This window comes from Penicillium concentricum (genome assembly GCF_028827145.1).
Source record: "Penicillium concentricum strain IBT 3081 chromosome Unknown utg000001l_segment0_segment0, whole genome shotgun sequence".
Taxonomy (NCBI): domain Eukaryota; kingdom Fungi; phylum Ascomycota; class Eurotiomycetes; order Eurotiales; family Aspergillaceae; genus Penicillium; species Penicillium concentricum.
In genome coordinates, this window is record NW_026622754.1 from 7,489,904 (window position 1) to 7,508,560 (window position 18,657).

The 18,657-nt window shown below is 49.8% G+C and overlaps 5 protein-coding genes across 5 annotated transcripts; 3 read left to right on the plus strand and 2 right to left on the minus strand.

Moving 5' to 3' along the window:
* Positions 1-949: 949 nt before the first annotated feature.
* N7517_002878 (putative cell polarity protein) lies at positions 950-3,669 on the minus strand (the record flags this gene model as incomplete). Its single annotated transcript, XM_056720608.1, has 2 exons — positions 950-1,360; positions 1,420-3,669. 2 exons carry the CDS (start codon positions 3,667-3,669, stop codon positions 950-952), a joined length of 2,661 nt encoding a protein of 886 aa, XP_056584743.1.
* Positions 3,670-4,771: 1,102 nt separating this feature from the next.
* Positions 4,772-8,296, minus strand: hmg1 (HMG-CoA reductase; the record flags this gene model as incomplete). The annotated part of the gene is made up of 3 exons (XM_056720609.1): positions 4,772-5,108; positions 5,174-7,887; positions 7,961-8,296. 3 exons carry the CDS (start codon positions 8,294-8,296, stop codon positions 4,772-4,774), a joined length of 3,387 nt encoding a protein of 1,128 aa, XP_056584744.1.
* Positions 8,297-10,809: 2,513 nt separating this feature from the next.
* Positions 10,810-11,997, plus strand: N7517_002880 (serine hydrolase domain-containing protein; the record flags this gene model as incomplete). The annotated part of the gene is made up of 1 exon (XM_056720610.1): positions 10,810-11,997. The coding sequence occupies one exon, from the start codon at positions 10,810-10,812 to the stop codon at positions 11,995-11,997; it is 1,188 nt and encodes a 395-aa protein (XP_056584745.1).
* A 1,946-nt stretch (positions 11,998-13,943) lies between these two features.
* N7517_002881 (uncharacterized protein) lies at positions 13,944-14,996 on the plus strand (the record flags this gene model as incomplete). Its single annotated transcript, XM_056720611.1, has 1 exon — positions 13,944-14,996. One exon carries the CDS (start codon positions 13,944-13,946, stop codon positions 14,994-14,996), a length of 1,053 nt encoding a protein of 350 aa, XP_056584746.1.
* A 1,249-nt stretch (positions 14,997-16,245) lies between these two features.
* Positions 16,246-17,550, plus strand: N7517_002882 (adaptor protein NBP2; the record flags this gene model as incomplete). The annotated part of the gene is made up of 1 exon (XM_056720612.1): positions 16,246-17,550. One exon carries the CDS (start codon positions 16,246-16,248, stop codon positions 17,548-17,550), a length of 1,305 nt encoding a protein of 434 aa, XP_056584747.1.
* Positions 17,551-18,657: the final 1,107 nt, after the last annotated feature.

Below are 18,657 nucleotides of genomic sequence, written 5' to 3' on the forward strand. Positions count from 1 at the left end.
AGCGGCGGTTGATGAAGCGAAAGATCGGGCTTGGAAAGAAGTGCAATTGAAGAGAGAAGAAGAGAAGAGGGAAGAGGGTGGGGTTATTGACCTCAGTCGGCAGAACATGGTGAGGGGCAGGGCGGAGCGGGTAAACTCGGGTGCCGGGCTGGTTTGGGGTTAGCTTGTTGAGCTTCACTTAAAGACCACTTGTGCACTTTCTGCCTGAGGCTCCACTTTAGAGCTTCTCCAGACTCTCCAGGGGGACAAACATGCTTCTGTTGTCTAATGATGTCTCTGGAAGAGTCTGAAGCAAAGTGGGAATGCACTCTAACATTCACATGACAAGAGACCAATTTCACTTACAAAGGATATAGATTGATGAAGAATGCGAATTAACGAAGTAGAAAGAAGGAAAAAAACCGAAGCTCAATGCCAAAAAGCGTCTAGAGCTCCGTGATTATGTAACTTCCGGGATATCCCTGCCGAACTAGTAGTCTTGGCTACGAGAAGATATGCATCTTTTAAGGGGTAAAATTGTGTTTATTTGATGGTATAGTCGTTGCACTGAAGATATACGGAGTACTTCCATTTCACCTGTGTACACCCAAAATGCAAGAAAATAACAGCCCGATACCAGCAAGCGGTCGTGAGATGAAAAAAAAGCTTTGAACAAATCAACATGAAATCAGGCCGAAAAACCTAAAATAACAATAGAAAGGGGCTAAAATAAAGTACAAAGAATAAGAGAATGTGAAAGAAAAAGTGACGAAAGGGAAAGGAACCCTGTAAATGCCACACATATCGGGACATCGTTTCGACATTGTCCACTCGTTGCCATAGAATGATCGCTGAAAAGCAAGGGGCAAAGAGGAATGAATATAAAGAAGAATTCTAGAGGAAAGAAAGAAGAAAAAAATGGGTAGCCCCAAGTTCATGTCATGAGAAACAATGCCTCGGATCAAGCTCATCACCGGAAGTCATCGTCATCATCCTCATCAGCAACTACCGATGTAGCCTCGAGGCGCTGAACAAGGTCTTTGGTCTGCCGAGCAATCTCAAATGCAATGGGAGGCAGTTTGTTCGTGAGTTCACGCAATTGCTCAGGGGTGGTAGCGTGTTCGCCCTCATCAGCAGTGGCCGCCAACCGGCCGCGGCACTGGTCCAATGCTGCGATAACCGGTTCAGATGTCTGCCGCAAGGCGATATCTCCGCTGCGTTCGCGTATCAGGTGCTCTGTAGCGGAAACCACATTCGCGACAACGTTCGAAATGGCAGAAACGTGCGTCTGGACAGTATGCAGGTTGTCCTCGGCTCGGATACTAGCCACCAAAGCCTGGATTTGTTGGACCATGCCATCCGTCTGGTCCTCGACATAGAGCTAGGATCGTCCGTCAGTAAATCATTCATCGCGATATTATCCTTCTCAAGTCGACTCACCTTAAGCTCCAACACCTCGTGATCTTCTTGCACATGTCCCCAGCCATGATTGAGGTCATGGGCAGGACCGTTCTGCACAGGGTACTGAGAGTCATCCGGACGACTGATAGCACTGTAGACGGAATCATTGCTCATCCGCTTCTGACTGGCAGATGTATCGAAATAGTCAGGGAATTGCCCCTGAGATACATCTGCCTCGTCATCTTCATCCTCCAACTCATCTACGGGTGATACTTGGATCTTCACTACACGGATCAGGTCGACAACAGCTGTGCAAACGTGGGAGGCCGCCGCATCAAGGAGCGACACCGGAGAAAGTCCACTGGAGCTGGCAAAGTTGCGCGTGGCGGTGATCAAGTTATTCGCTGTCGTGGACACCTGGCCCTTGACCTTTGCGCGCAGAGCAGCCGACCCATCTACCGGGATCGGGGAGTATTCCACGTCCTGGAGAATATGGCGGACTGTTGCAATGACCATCTTGATCTGGTGGAGCACCACATGCGATTCCTCGAAGCGCGCAACTCGCAGGAGCTCGTCCACAGACACCTGGAACTTAGTAACGTGAATATCCTTGACCAGCCCGTCAGGTTGCACCAATTCATGCTCTTTGGCAACAAGACTTGCGTCGGGCCGCGAGTCGGCGAAACCACCAGACGACGTGCGAAGTTGCCGCAGCTGCGCCTTGACCTTGGCGTAGCGGTTCTTCCATTCGTTGGCATCTGCCTCGAGTCTGTGGACCTCATTCGAGAGCTTTTCTTCGCGCTCCCAATTGGAGTGACTCTCGGCTGAAAGGGTCTTCATTTCCACCAGGAAAGCCGATGCCTCGCGGCGGACTTCGTCGGTCACTTGTTGCTGTTGCTGCAACTCTGCTTGTAGCTTCTGGTGCTGAGTTTCTAGATCAACATAACGCGCTTGTAGACCTGCATCATCGACGCCCCGGGAAGAGTCATTGAGCTGGCTGCGAAGATCCCGTTCCATGGTGTCGTGCTCGGTTCTAACTCTCTCAAGCTCCAGCTGAAGTGAGCTGTTGAGATCCTCAGCTTTTGATACCTTGCTCTCAAGGTCGTGTCGTAAGTCGTCCCATTCCTGACGTTCGTTATGACTGATCCCGGAGGAATCTGCATCTTGTGATGACTGGGCCAGCTCCTCATCCTTGGAGCGGACCAATTCTTCCAACTTTTCAATCTTATCTTGAAGAACCGATACTTGTGTCTGGCTCTCTAGTAACAGTCTTCGTTCACTGTCACCCAAGGTTGTTGTTGTACCCCGTCGGCTCAAAACAGCATCTAGAGCGAACGCATCACTCCGAGCATCATCCTCATCCTCGGGTCCCATATCATCACTATCCTCGACCATCGTGCTTTTATTCGGAACCATCGTATTGCTCTGGAAAGACCGAGGAAACGGTCCATCGCCATTCATACTCGGTGGGCCTCCAAGAGAACCAGTACGCGGAGGAAACTGACCTCCCGGGGGGCCGCCAGACGGGTACCCTCGTCCCATACGGGAAGGAGGACCCCGAGAAGACTGCTGCGAGGTACGAGCGCTGGCAGGGCCCATATTTGGAGGCGGCCGGGCGCGGTATTCTCGGCTGGTGAAATGCGGGAAGCGGCGCTCCAGCTCACAGAAGACATCGGTCGCCAGATCACGGAAACGCACATGGTGGAGCGCAGCGAGCTTTTGGCGGGCATGGTTGCGCTTTTCGTGGAAGTCGGCGCGAGCGGGGAGGTAAGGAGGTACGTCTGGACGAGGTGGCCGTCCGGGAGGTGGTGAGGCCTGCTGCCGCCGGATCAATTCGTCGTAAACATCGGTGGAAAGTTCGTGGAACTGGGTTGGCGATAGTCGCAGTAGTTTATCCCGGGCTTTATTTGACTTGCCACGATCGTCGCGGGCTGTACCATTCAGGAATCTTTTCAGGACCACATAGTGCTGGCCCAGTATCTCCTCCATCTGACGATATCGTCGTCCATCGCGCTGGCCCTCTCCTAGTGTCCCGGAACTGGATCTTGTAGCGACCGAACTGGGTGGGGATGGGTTGCCGCTCGGGTTGGCGGGTGACAGCGAAGAAGGTAAGCCACTGGGACTTGGAGGTGCGCTTGGAATACCGGAGGTGGGTGGTGTGGCTAGATTGGTTCGCGATGCCGGGAATGTTGGTGAGAATGGTGAGTCCGACTTTCCATACTGATTCAGTCCCGACCATTCGCTACCATCAACAGAGACAGGCGACATGGCTCCCGAACCCCCATTCATATCAGGCTCAAACTTGAGGTCGCAATGAATATTCAAGAAGGGGCACGGGTCAAGGCAAGAAATAATCCCCCGTATTTCTCCACGCCAATCTGAGACAATGGAGCCGAAGCCGTGATTCGCCCAAGTTCATAAATACTTGGAAATGTTGGAACCAGATCCAAATGAGTGAAGAACTGGGATAGGGAAAAGGGATCGAGTGAACTGCCGGAGTTCCCTTAGGGGCGATACCCGTTCCTTACAGCGTTGTGCAGATGTATTCACTATGCATCTACAGGGGTTATTGCGGATATGATTTCAGATCTTATGGTCTTTCCTTTCTTTTTCTTTCGATGTCTTTTCTTTCTTACTTAGCTCTATTTGTAACCCCGGAACATTCCCCTAAAGCTTGACCAACAATTAATAAGAAAACTTGGCTATACGATACTTGTATTCGATACTGCCAAGGCCGACGAGGGACAGGGGGGACGAATTTCCAACACCTCCAGGGCCATAACATAGATCATAATATACAATGTATATTGTATGTACTTTTGTATAGATTATAAGCATGTTAAAATAATACATAAAGATTTACATATTGAAATATCTTAAGATCAATAAAAGCATCCAAAAAAAAGGTGAGCAATTCTAGGCCCTTGCCTGCCCCATAATTTTGTACCGTGTACATGGTCCCACATATTATTTGAGAAAAGGCTTGCAAAACAAATAAATTCTTTCGGTCATATCTATGAGTAAAAAAAAAAACACCGAAACAATTAAGTACACGTAGAACAACGGCTTCAATACCCGCATGAATGCTTTGAAGCGTTGATTCTAGGGCTCCCAAGGGGATGCCTTCATTAGGCCTCATTTGGATCTTGCCGATCCACTGACGGATGGGAAAATGTCAATTCCCCAGGCTATCCGGTCTTCGGAGAGGCCGATATTGAGGAATCATTCCGGGTCAGTTGAGAGGGTCTCCCATTATGATGCAGAGGCAAAGATAAGGCGAGGGGGACGCCACAGCGTCTACATCGAAAGTGAATGGGATCGGGAGAATCATGGGCCGTAGTCACACATTTACATTGGCCCACAGCGGGCCAGGAGCTGGTCATGTCATCGTTTATTTGGAGGTCATGGAAAGGCCACGGGTGGCGCTGACGGCAGAAGACACGGGGGTGGAAGACCGTGTGGGGGCTGCACTGCGGTTGTGGGCCATGTGTGCCTTGACGAGGTGGCCGGCGGCAAGTGCAGAGCACAAGCTGAGCTCACCGGCGAGAACGGAGGCAGCAATGATACGAGACAACTGGCGCGCGTTTTCGCCGGGAGAGGTCGAGTGAGCACCACGGACACCCAGGAGGTCGAGCATAGCACCTTGGCCTTCAAGAATGGTACCACCGCCAATGGTGCCTACCTCAATAGAAGGCATAGACACAGCGATCTGGAGATTGCCATTGTTGCTGTTTGGGAAATTATTATTAGCATCTCAAATGGCAAAAAGGGGTGGATGGTGAGAAAGGCTTACTTCTTCATGGTGGTGATACAACTGCTGCTCTCAACGTTCTGGGCGGGATCCTGACCAGTGGCCAGGAAAATGGCAGACACGATGTTAGAGGCATGAGCGTTGAAACCACCCAAGCTGCCCGCCATCGCACTTCCGATCAAGTTCTTGCTGACATTCAGCTCAACCAGTGCGTCGACGTCGCTCTTGAGAACACTCTTGACAATATGACCAGGAATGATAGCCTCTGCCACGACGGACTTACCACGGCCATCAGTCCAGTTAATCGCTGCGGACTTCTTATCTGTGCAGAAGTTACCGGAAAGCGAGATGATGGACATGTCCTCAAAGCCACATTCCTTGTGCATGACGTCCAGCGCCTTCTCACAGCCCTTGGAGATCATGTTCATACCCATGGCATCACCAGTGGTGGTCTTGAAGCGGATGTACAGGTAGGTTCCGGCAAGAGCAGTCTTGATACTCTGGAGACGGGCAAAGCGACTAGTCGAGTTGAAAGCCGTCGTCATGATACTCCGGCCTTCCTCGGAATCGATCCAAACCTTGGCAGCGGCAGCCCGGGCCAAGGTTGGGAAAGTTACACAAGGACCACGAGTCATACCATCAGCAGTCAGGACGGTCACTGCACCGCCACCGGCGTTGATTGCCTTGGACCCACGACTCGTGCTAGCTACCAAGACACCTTCGGTAGTAGCCATGGGGATGAAGTAGTTTTGTCCATCAATGTTGATAGGACCAGCGACACCAATAGGAAGGGGCAAGTAACCAATAACGTTTTCACAGCAAGCACCGTGGACAAGGCCATAGTTGTAATCCTTGTATGGGAGCTTGGAATCTTCCAAAACAGAAGTGATAGCAGCGGTAGCAGGAGTCCGGGAGACCACGGATCTGCGGATCTTCACAGCACGAGTAAAGGCATCAACACGGCTCATCAGGTTCTCGTCTTCCATGGTCTTCTCCAGCGCGTAACCCGGAAGCTTTCCGCGGAGAGAAAGATCGATCAATTCCTCATCAGTAAGCATGGGTGCACGCTTTTCCTTGAGCAGAGCCTCGCATTCTTCCGGAGTTCTGGTTGACTGTTGCTCATTTGGCTCAAACTTGGGGTAGACCTTCGGGGCAACCACAGGCTCCACGGGAAGAGCGGGGGCAGTTTCGGGGTCCTTAATACTCCAACGGGCAGCATTGAAAAGATAACCGTTAAGAATGATGCTAAGAGTCAAGGCGGCGATGATCCACTTGCTGATGATAGGGTCTTCAACGCTCTTGAGCAGACTTTCAAGAACTTTGCCACCCACGGCATCCAAGAACTGATCGGTGTACTCGATTTCAAACGAACCAGAAGCGGTAGAGGCTGCGTAGTGAACGGAGGGGTACTCCAACTTGTACTTGATCGGCGAAAGGATGGTAACAATCGTCTCCTGCTTCTGGCTCTTGGCAGCCACATACACACTATCCAGGCCATTCTCTGCCACCTTGAAAGGATCAATGGGGGTAGGAGACAGGACGTTGGAGAAACGGGAGAGCAAGCCACCGTTGCCGGTGTTCCGGAAAGGAATAGCTGACATGTTCACAACATTGATCAGGATTAGACCACCAACCATGAGAATCTTGAACCGGCGCACATTGCTAGACTTGATCTTGCGACCAAAGATGCTGGTGTCTGCCTCGCCAGATCCAGCGCTAGGCCAGTCGTTGCTAGAAGCGACATTCTCGGCAACACTATGGGTAATGCCATCTTCCTCTAGGGCCTTGCGTAGCGCCACGTGACGCTTGATCCGAGTGATCTCGAGCTTGATACAGAGAATAGTGGTATAGAAGGTGAAGAGAAGGACGCAGTCAAAGAACAAGATCAAGGCCGCGAGGAAGCAGAACTGCTGGAGTCCACCTTGAACGCCAGAGGCCGCACCCAAAGCCAACAGACCAATCTCAATGCAGTAGTGCTGAACAATCTCGAAACCTTGGTCCTTGATCGCAGCGCCAATAGAGTCCTGAATGGATCTCGGCGTGCTCGATGCCAACGGGCGAGGGGCAGCACCGGGACGGGGTCGGCGGTTATCCACAGAAGCTTTCAGAACGGCCCGAGTGAACATAATCGGTTTCTCGAATCCAATGGTGACAACCAAGAATGGGAGACCTTCGGACAGCAGGAGGAGGTTGATAGGCACACCAAGTCTAGTAGTCACGTGTAGACCAAAAAGGAATGCAAAGGTGCCAGAAAGGAGCACAGTAGCCGCAAGCCAAAAGTTCGAGCCCAATCGTCGCATCGAGAAGAAAAGTGAGACGAAGCTCAAGTGCATCGAGAGGTAGCCGAGAGCCATGATAACAATGTCAATGGTTTCTGCGTGCTTGATCAGATCCACAAAGGAATTCCATGCATCCGCAACCCAAAGCTTTACAGCTCTGCGGGATCCGTAGGCCGGGCCACGAGCAGCTCGCATGATCCATTTCTTGGATTCCTCCTCATCATCATCCGTGGACGGGGTGGGGATCTCCTGCACAGCCCTCAAAAGTTCCGAGACTTGATCGAAAGGCACGGTGTAAACCAAAGAAGCGTCATGGGTAAATTGCGAGAAGAGGTTGGGGGTGTACGGCACTGAGTTGGCGGAAATGTTGGCAGGGATCGGGACATCATCAGCTGCGGGGGCAGTTGAATCAGAGTTGGTGGAATCGGGGAAGATGAGGGTTGCCAGAGCCAGGTGCTGGGCAACAGGCTGGTCGGTCTAATATTTCATTGAGTCAGTATTTCTTTCTCGGCGCCTCAAGAAGAAAGGAGGGGGGGGGAAATGGGCTCACCTGGGAGTCAGTCCAGGCGCCTTCCGCCTGCCACTTCCACGAAGTTGACTCTCCGAGGCGCAGATTGCGGCTTCCTTGGAGCAGGGCATCGGCATCAACCTGTCCCGCGACACTTCGCGGGTCTTTAGATGTATCAAGCAGGCTACCTTCGAGGAGACCCACGTAGGTGGTACTAGCAAGAATTGCAATCACCACGAGTGTGTGAATAGGGTGCACACAGGCCCGGCGAGAGATGGACTGAAGGCCGGACACAATCTGACGCCGGATCCAACTAGGTTGAGTTTCGCGCTCTTCCTCGGTTGAGCGAAGGCGTTTAGAGATAAACGAGGTAGCCATGGTGACGGGACGCGAAGGAAGCGGTGAGGACGTCTGTTGAAGGCGTTGAGGGGGTTTTTAAGACGGTCCGCAAGGACCAGAACCTGCGAGGAAAGCCGTCGTAGGATGATGTTTTACACCAAAACCAATGCGGAGGAGGGGAATCTTGAATTAGGATCCAATTCTATGACCACATGTGGGCTGCACAAGTGTTTAGGAAAGCAGTTTTCCGGGCTATTGTTTTTTTTTCCCTGGGTTAGTTGGAAGTCACAAATATTACATAAGATAGCACATACCAAGGGAAGAAGTCGAGAAGCTCAAGGCACAGCCCTTGGAATTGAAGGTAAAAGGGAAAAAGGTAAAGGCCCCCTGAAGTAAAATAATAGTTGCCCGAGACCGCTGGAATTAAGTAACGCCGACGCCAAGCCGCCAGTGGGGATTTGCTTCGGGTTTTCTTGCGAGGTACGGAGTAATTTATTTGTATTTTATAACAAAGAAAATATTAATAGACGGGTTAAGAATAAGCAGAACAATAATAAGTCCGAGTTAAGCTGACAGGCATATATTTTTTTTTTTCAGGGTTACCTAGAATAAATTAGGAACGATCCAGGCTGCAATATTTTATACAGAACCTGCATATAATGGCTTGGACATAGTAAACGTAGCAATGAGGAACATTCGAGTATTTGAATGTTTATAAAAGTGTCAAATGAAGTCTACTCCGTACAGTATGCAGTACAGACCCTTCAGAGAAAATTTTGCAGTGGCAACCAAATACCCCATACCCTTGTACTCCGTACAACTAGAATCTGGAAATGCACAGGCATTCTTTATCTCTACCCATGTCAATCCTTTGTACATACTTTAGTCATGAGACACATATCTTGAACTGCATCTTGCATATGTTTTGAATCTTGAATGACGTCTCTTGAATGATCTTTCCCTGGTATTTATTGATATTTATCCCGAGCTGGAAGTATTTACGTGATACAAAAAAGAACGATCAACAAAGGCTCCACCCGGTTGGTCTGTTAACCCTTACAAAGTACGCAGATGAGGGTTTCCACGTCAGCCACACTGCCAAAAAGGAAAGTCGAAAGAGACACTCCGTAGTCGGCATCTAATCTGCGTCAGAAAAGAGTCCACTCAATTTCCCTGCCAGTGTGGAATCCACCGGGTGGAGCTCCGGAGAAATCTGATAAAAATCTGATAACTCAGAGTCAAATCATCATCTCGGATTGACCCGATACAGACTCCATGTATCCATAATAAACTCGGTAACCGAGCTTGCCAAGCGAAAAAGGAAAAAGATAAGATCGTTTACTCGGTGAATCCCGAGTATTCCGGCAAATCTGCTGGGAGTGTGCAGAACTTCTCATCTCCTTACCTAAATCCCTTGGCTTTCTTCCCGTCCCGTCTTTAGTGCTTATCTCTTGCAGCTTTTTTGATCAGTAAAACTAGACACCGCTAGCTAACGACTCCCGGGAGCACCTCCCTGGCTGCAATTGCCTACCTACCTAGGTATGGATGTAGGTGGGCACTCACTAAGCATTATATAAGCCTGCAGTCCCGCCGGGCGCCCGTCTGGGGGGCCACACTTAGGCAGCCTTGCAGGCCCCCAAGTGGCTGCTTACTGCGTATGTATCTTTCACAGCACTCGTTACTGCTATAGATACGGAGTGCATTGCCTTGAATTCTGTATACGGCCGCATCTAGCTGTATCTTCCTATCTCGTCTCATAGCTTCCATCTTGCCCCCTCGTCAATGAATCAAGGGCGACATGACCCGATATGTCGAATATGTCGACAGCGGGGATGATATTACCAATGTTATGCGTGCGAAGCATTCAAGATTGTCTGTTCCCATTCCATTGTCCCAGTGATTGGGGTATTTTGATCAACCTGTTCTTAATAGTGTGAGTAGACCACAATATCAGGCTCCGCCTGCGGCAGACACCATACGCTCATGAATTTTAACGAAGATAGCACCGGTTATGAATGGTCTGCGGTTCATCCCGGTGATTCTTTAAGCTGGCGATGTAAGCATATGAGAGAACCTTATCTTTCGAAAGACGTATCGAGGTGCAGCAACACCAAGAGTGAGTCCATTGGCAGCTTCAGAGGGCATGTAGCGGCCTCAAAATCTGAACAGCAAAAGTTACCTGAATGCACAATTTGGCACTTAATCTAATCTCAGGTTCATACATAACAGCTGGGCTGGTGTGGGCTTTGACAATCGTACCGGAGTACATAGATCGGGGTGCCATCGCTGCTCAGGATCCTGTTGACCTCGTGAGTATCACAGATTACTTAGTGATCCATGCCTGCCCAGACCCGACTCAGGATTTGCTTAGTAATATCAAAATAATGCTCGGGTTATGCTCAGATGGCCCTGGAGCCGTGGAGCATAAATAGGTCGGAACGCTTTGCCCTTCAAATTGACGTGAACATACCGAAATCGCCTTTTTTTTTCAATTTAATTCGAGCTCCATTCCTTGTATTCGTCAATCGCTACCACGAACATAATATATCAGGATGGCTCAGGTCCAAGGCCACTGCGACACCCGGTTTTCCAAGCTACGCGACTTGATGCAAGAGTTTATCGCGTCTGGGCAAGACATCGGTGCCAGTTTGTGCATTAATATTAACGGCGAGGATAATGTGGTAGACATATGGGGGGGCTACGCGGACCCATTGACCAGAAAACCATGGGAAAAGGATACGGTAGTGAACGTCTTCTCGACCACCAAGATAGTCACCAACTTGGCGGCTCTAATGCTAATTTCGCGTGGTGTGCTTCGCTCCGAGGACAAGGTGGCCCAGCACTGGCCTGAGTTTGCAGCAAACGGGAAGTCCGAGGTCACTGTCGGCCAAGTGCTAGCCCACACAGCGGGTCTTAGCACATGGCAAGACAATATGACACTGGAGGACCTATGCGACGTCGAGGCAGCAACCGACAAGCTGGCACGCCAGGCACCGCTATGGACTCCCGGAACCGCAATGGGGTACCACGCTGCCACGCAGGGATTCCTTGTCGGGGAGCTGGTGCAAAGGAAAACGGGAATGTCAATCGAGAAGTTTGTAACGGAGGAGATTTGCCGACCGCTGGGTAATGGGGCGGACTTCCAGCTCGGGCTTCGCAAGGAGGACTGGAACCGGGTGGCCCCCATCATACCTCCGCCGGGGCCTTCGATCCAAGAGGTGCTTACCCAACTGCCGGGATACGATAAAGACTCGCTCCTCGTGCGCACCATTTGTAACCCCGTTTTCGATGCCGAGGATGCAAACTCTGTGCTCTGGCGGTCCAGCGCGTTGGGCTCAGTCAACGGCCACACAAACGCCAGGGCGTTGGTCAAGATCCTCTCTTGCTTCTCGCTCGGCGGTACATGTGCCCAAGGAGGCCATCGCCTGCTGTCGGCCGAGACGGTGAGACTGGCGCTTACGGAGCATGCGATTGGGAAGGATATGGTAATGGGGCGGAGCGGGAGGCGTGGACTTGGGATTTACCTCACCGGGCCGGGGTCGGGGGTCGTCGAAGGCAAGTTGCCGGAGGGCAGTGTCGGATGGGGTAGCGGATGGGGCGGTTCAATTGTGGTTATGGATAGCGATAGGAAGCTCACAATCGCGTATACCATGAACAGGATGGTAAGCGACAACCATCCTTCCCCAGCAGCATACATTAAGGCAGTCTATGAGATACTTGGAGTTACCCTAGCTGTCTAGGATCTGGGATGTGAATACCAACCGGATACTATTGGAAATTGGTTTGCCGTAACCTGCGTAGAATAATTTTATATGAGATGATTAGGAGGATTCTGGCAGAACTAGTCGTTTCTACGAGAGCCAACTATCTCCATTCAGGGCTTATCCACAGGTCCTAATGACTTGACTGGATTACCACGATCAATAGGGATAAAAAGAAGTAATCTGACCGCAGATGAACTACATCATCACCTCAAGTGAACTATTAGTATATCGGTATGTAACAACCAATGAAGAGTAAAGTCGGTTTCATCTGACTAGATAGGTGTATTAGGGTTGTGAATGCAACCACGCTCAGTAGGCCACTTACCTAGTGGACAAGGGACTTTAGCTGTGTGACTAGCCACTTAACGGGGAGTTGATAAATTTCTGAGGCTCCTTTCCTGATGGTGAGTGTTTGTCCGTGGGGCTTTTCAGAACGTAAGACCTCTAGACGGAATCACGAAAATGTAATTCGGTATCAGGATGACCCTGAAAGTTAACATATGTCTTCGATCTAAATCATCAACAGATTATCACCATATCAATTCCTCGTTTCGGGGACCCTCTCATTCATTACTTCGACAAATTGATCCATACACCTCATCAAGGAAGATTTGCATGGTATTTCGGAGTCTGAATCCACAGGTCTGGTCTCTCATCTTAAAGGTGGGAATAATGCAGTAACAAGCCAATAGGACAGATTGCTTAGCACTGTAATATCTCCCATGAGCTAAAATAAGTCCCACAAATACCAAGCGATTCACTTAGCTGCGTTTTAGCGGTTCCTCGCATAGGATGCGTAGTCCTGGCGGCGCTAGACCACTGCTGCATGAAGCTCATCGAGTACGGAGTAGATACAATTAAGATGACTCGCCGAAAACAGTGCTAGAGAAGTCGCTCTACGTATATCGGAATCCGGTGGCAATCTTGATCGTCTGATCAATTCAATAGTACCTTGTACCGAAGATGTTAGGTCTAATTAGTTTTCATGACAAATTTTTAACTTGTCCAAAATCAGAGGTGTCATTTATGTCTGTCCGAAGTTCGGTTAGGGTCTCTGCAGTAGATGATCAGGTGGGAAGATGCAAACAGAACAATCTTCAGGAAATTAAAGCGCTAAAGATGTCTTCTTTGTTTTACTTCCCTTCAGAGATTCAAGGGGGTTTCTTTTGTTAATTTCGACTCTGACAGCGAAGCGCCCAGGGGCCCCCAGATCAGCCAATAAGCGTGCTTACTGAACCAACGGACCTGCAGATTCGCAACATAGTTGCAAGCTTGGAAGATCCTACACCTAAAATCATGTAAATGCCACGACTACGCGCCAGGAGCGGGACCAAGCATGTCTCAAAATATTCCGTGGCTCTAAATATCTCCCGAGAACCGAGCCCTCCCATCCAATCATTCCCTGTTTTGTGCAGAAGCCGGCAAGAGCGTTGGGCTTGTATCTCGGTCTATTAACAGTTTTGATTGTAAGACGGTTTGGTATCATGTTTGGAGCCTCTCCAATTAGACGCGAAGACTCGAGGTCAGACAATGGTTTCTTTATGTATGACAGATTCCCTTGAAACCTTTTCATACTATTCCTATCCTTATTTTCGTGGTGGCCTGGTGGTGTTTGGGCTAACAATCGACCCATTGTCTATTCACACCTATTGTCACAGATCAATCATCCCAATGATCCTATTCATCTCGACAGAGCCCATTGTTGCTGCCTTCGACCTGGCCGCCTCATCGATATCCTAGACTCAATAAATACGGCACTTCCCGCTTGAGCAACCTAACCTCTGTTCCATATCTCTACGCTCAAAGAAAAGCAATACTGCAATACCTACTCGAGTTGACGCCGCCGGCCGCCGTCCCCTTCAAGTCCACAAAATCTCATTTTTACAGCCTTTGGCTTCGAATTTTACATATCCAAATCCACTATGACGATGTTGAGCATCGTATTGATAGCTCTCTTTGCTCTGTACAGCCCAACACACGCTCATTCTTGGGTGGAAGAGCTCACACTCATTGCCCCAAATGGAACCTTCGTCGGCACTCCAGGATATGCGCGAGGAAACTACTTGCGCACGACATCAGGCTTTAGCGACACTGCCATGACCTACTTGATTCCGCCCATCACAAGGGCAAATGTGACTCAGATTCTGCCAACCGACAAAATGTGCAAGGACACCCAGCAGGATCAGAGTCAGTCAGAGGGAAGCCCTCGGCTTCAAGCCAGCGCCGGAGCGGCGATTGCCCTCCGCTTCCAGGAGAACGGCCATGTGACACTTCCTCAGACCCAGCCCGGAAAGCCCGCGAACCGGGGAACTGTTTATGTATATGGCACCACACAACCCAAGACAGGCGAGAAATTCCTTGATGTTCATGGAGCCTGGACCCAAGATGGCACTGGAGGCGATGGGCGCGGGGTGCTCCTGTCAGTGCAGAACTACGACGATGGGCGTTGCTACCAGGTCAATTCGGGGGAAATCTCAGGGACTCGACAAGCGAAGTATACCCACACAGCAGACCCGCGGATGGGAGCAGACCTCTGGTGCCAACAGGATATTCAATTGCCTTCCGATGCTCCCAGTGGGAAGCCGTACACACTCTATTGGGTGTGGGACTGGCCTACCGCTGCAGGTGTTGATCCTATATATCCCAATGGAAAGGCCGAGATCTACACAACTTGTATGGATGTGGATGTTGTGAACATGGTCAGCAAGCAGGCAATCAAGAGCGACTATGAGAGTGACCAAGATCTCAATAACGCTGCAATCCCTTCGCAGTTCGATGCACTCGGCCGTCCGATATCCTCTCAGCCGACTACTTTTGCCACATTGTTAGCTACGACAGGGGTTCCGATATCCTCCCAGCCAGCCACTTTTGTCACATCGTTAGCTGCGACAGGAGTTGAACCCAAAACAGTCACAGTGACAGACTGGGTGATCAGCACAAGCACTGTATTCATGGCGGGGAGTCAACCCACTTAAAATGGGGTTGAAAGACCAAAACATCCGAGATAGGACAATGCGACTGAAAATCTAAATGAAATGACAATCTCTTTGCTCTACATATGTATTGTAAATTGAGTATCCCGTTGTAAACCAAATTAATGTATCAGACGCCATTAAATAAGTGTCAAATATGAAGACATACAAACATATCCCATATATAACCCATGGACCTTTAGTCCCAAACAGGAATAGACGAAACCAGACTTGAAACACGCTAAGGTCGGGTGGCACGTGACCCTCGACGGGTTCAAGCTTCACCCATTCACACACGGCCAACTCTGTGACTCTTGAGCGGCTGCCTTGCATATCGGCTGATTCTGCTGCTTCCTGCTACAGTTCATCTTGATAAATCACATCATCCAACAACTGCGCCCCCGATCCCAAAACCACCTACGCGCTGATCAATACTCCAGTTCAACCTACAACCTAGACAGGTATGGCAATCTCCGTTCACTCAAGTCTATTTCTCCTCAAATTTCCCATTTCCTATGTGGCCTTGATCTAATCCTTGTCACCGTGCGGTCTACACATTCGTTCCCGCATAAGCGCTGTGCCTCCGTTACACTTGTATCTGACATTGGCCCTTTCTGCAGTTTTCAGCTATATTTAGCAATTCCCTGCTCTCGAGATCGCGGAACAAACGGCTAGAACAACAGCCTCGATTTCGCTAATCTCACCTTGAACGGTTATTCTACCACGCAACCCTTGCAAAACCGGAGGCTTTTTCTCGATTGTTGATATCGTCTTCTCGTCGTGAGATCTTCCCCGTCGCGGTTCGGCGTTCCACTCGGGCCACATTTGCCCCCCCTCCCTCGTGTTGTTTGCCGATTACCCACCCATTCACCGTCCACCAAACCGGAGCCCCTTGGGATAAATATCCTTTTTTTCTTTTTGCTCGAAAAGCTTGACATCCAAGGGATGCCCCTAGTTTGAATCATACGAACCCAAAATCGTTATTGGCCCCCTTACGACTTAGCGCTTGCTGCATCGTACCTGAACTCGATATCTCCTCGAACCCCAATCACAATATATACCTCCCTTGTTCGAACCGAAGGAACACCCGTGTCTGCGACTGCAAATTTCAATAACCTGGACTGCGTCAATCGCAATGCGAAACTAGAGCGCCAACCACGCGACCGATGAACAACCCCACATTTCCCTTGCTGAGATCCGCCCCGTTATTCCTCATTCCGAACCCAATTCTGGGTCTTTCTCCATGTCAACCATGATGTCCTCTCCTACATCGTCGCAGAATATTCTGTCCACAAACAATCTCTCGGTGCTACCACCCATCCTCACTGATGGGACGGTGAAACGGTCATCGACGCATCCGAAGGATCGGCTCTCCACGTATTCTAATGTCTCGCTTGCATCCCAAAATCGTTCGCGCCCAGGCTCCCATGTCTTCCCCATTTTCCATACCAGCCTTCCATATGCTCTTGTGCGAGACTTCGCCTACCCCTCCATCCACCCTCTCCATTACGGGCCTCCCCCTCCTCGCGCCTCCGGAGTCTCCACACCGGCAAGTGAACATCGACGTCTCTCCGATCCGCCACCCTCGTGGGATATATCGCGGGGTTGGTCAACAGGCCAATCGAACACAGAACCGCAGATTAGCCATGTCCACCAACAGTTGCCAGCCATGTCCTTTGGTGATGGACCACCATACAGCGAGGATGAAGACCTGCATAGCCCAGTTGTGACCTCGCGTCATCGCAAGAAGTCTTCTGACATGAATGGTCTTGTAGACGAGAGAGTCATGTCCGGAACTGGTCATGCGGGGAACAATGATCGCGGAATGCTCGTTGGCATTAACGCCGATGGCAGTGAGACTTATTATGTAAATTATGGAGACACCTCAAATGATGGACCAGGTGGTGAGTACGTGACATATCCGGCAAATGAAGGACGATATTCAATCATGGGATACAATGCCCCGGGCGGTCAGCAGGGCCATGAACACGACCTTGGCTTCGAGTCCGAAGATGAAATCCCTGGTGGAAATCGATATTCTAGAGACTATCAGTTTGCCGTTGGCTGCCCGGATGAAGAGATGCATGGAAAAGCTGTTGCACTATTTGACTTCACACGAGAGCATGAGAATGAACTGCCTCTTACCGAGGGCCAAGTGATTTATGTTTCATACCGGCATGGCCAGGGTTGGCTGGTTGCAGAAGATCCCAAGACAGGGGAGAATGGTCTTGTCCCGGAGGAGTTTGTGCGTCTTCTGCGGGACATCGAAGGAGGTTTGACATCGTTGAATGGGGAACCGAACCCTGAGGTCACGGGGGCCGCAGACGTCAGTCTAGACTCCACCGAGTCTGATCAAATATCTACGCCTACCCAGGTAGAGCAGCCTTCATTTGACGAGAATGCTCAGTCTGAAGACAAAGCCACCAACGGCGATACCCTAGCTGCAATCTCGACGGAAGGCGCGGATGGATCTCAATCTGCGTCGGAGACCGGAATCTCGAACGGCAAAGCGGCCGAGAGCGCCGACAAGCGCTCTAGCACGCTGACCAAGACCTGATCCAATCATATATCAGCCCTGAATGGCTTTGTTCGATTCATGCAAGATCTTGGCGGTGATCCGTGCCCGAATCACCTGGAGAGTTGGCCTGTCTGTTTCAAGTTGCACCCGCCATGAAACCCTGACAGCCGATCAGCAAAGCTTGGCACTCTCCACTTTCCCGTCAGTGACTGGGAAGGTCTCAGGCATGAAACCCGCAGTTGGCTTGCTGTGTGAGTTGTTTCATGAACACTCTATTGGCACCCCCTCGGTGGATCACCCAACCCGGACCACCTAATCTCCGAGACCTTTCAGAGCTCCATCTGAAAACGTCTTTTTTCTTTGAACCTTCCCATCGGACGGTTTCGTCAGATATAAACCCACCTCTTTCTTTCCAGCCTTATGTTCAACCCATCTCCCCCGCGATGAATTATTACCCACCGCAAGTTCCTCTTCACTAACGTATATCAACCCCTCCTTCACGATTCCAATTCATGTCTTCTAATCATGCACGTTGGGGAATCATAAACTGGGACTGAAGAGGATTGAGAATCCTTCTTTTACTACATACCCAGTTTTTCGCCATATTTTCGCCTTACCTGTTCTGTCTTCCCATCCCACAATGCCTCTTATTAACCCCCCATCGTCTTCCTCACCTGTATTTAGTTCCCTTCAGCGCAGGCGTTATACCAGCATCAATGAGCATCAGCATAATGCCGATTTCAAATCTATTCAATTACTTATCATATACATTCTATTTATGTAGCCTAGTTCAATATGTCTCCATGACCTCATCAAGTATTAATGTAGTACTGCCAACTTACTATGAGACAAACTACAGCAGTATATTACCACCAGTGCGCCGGTTCAGACTTTGCCTATAGTATTGTTTATAATCCGAGCATGTTATACATTTGGATACATCAATACTATATTAATTTGAAAATCTTTAAGAATGACATCTAAAAGATACCTAAGATATCTCAAAAAGACTTTGAGAAGGCTTCAAAAAAGGTTACAAAATAGACGATCAAAGAGACTGCTAATAAGACTACTCGAAAGGATACTAACAAAGGGTCAAGATTCACTATAGGAAAGTCTGAAGTGACGCACTGGTGGTAATAGACT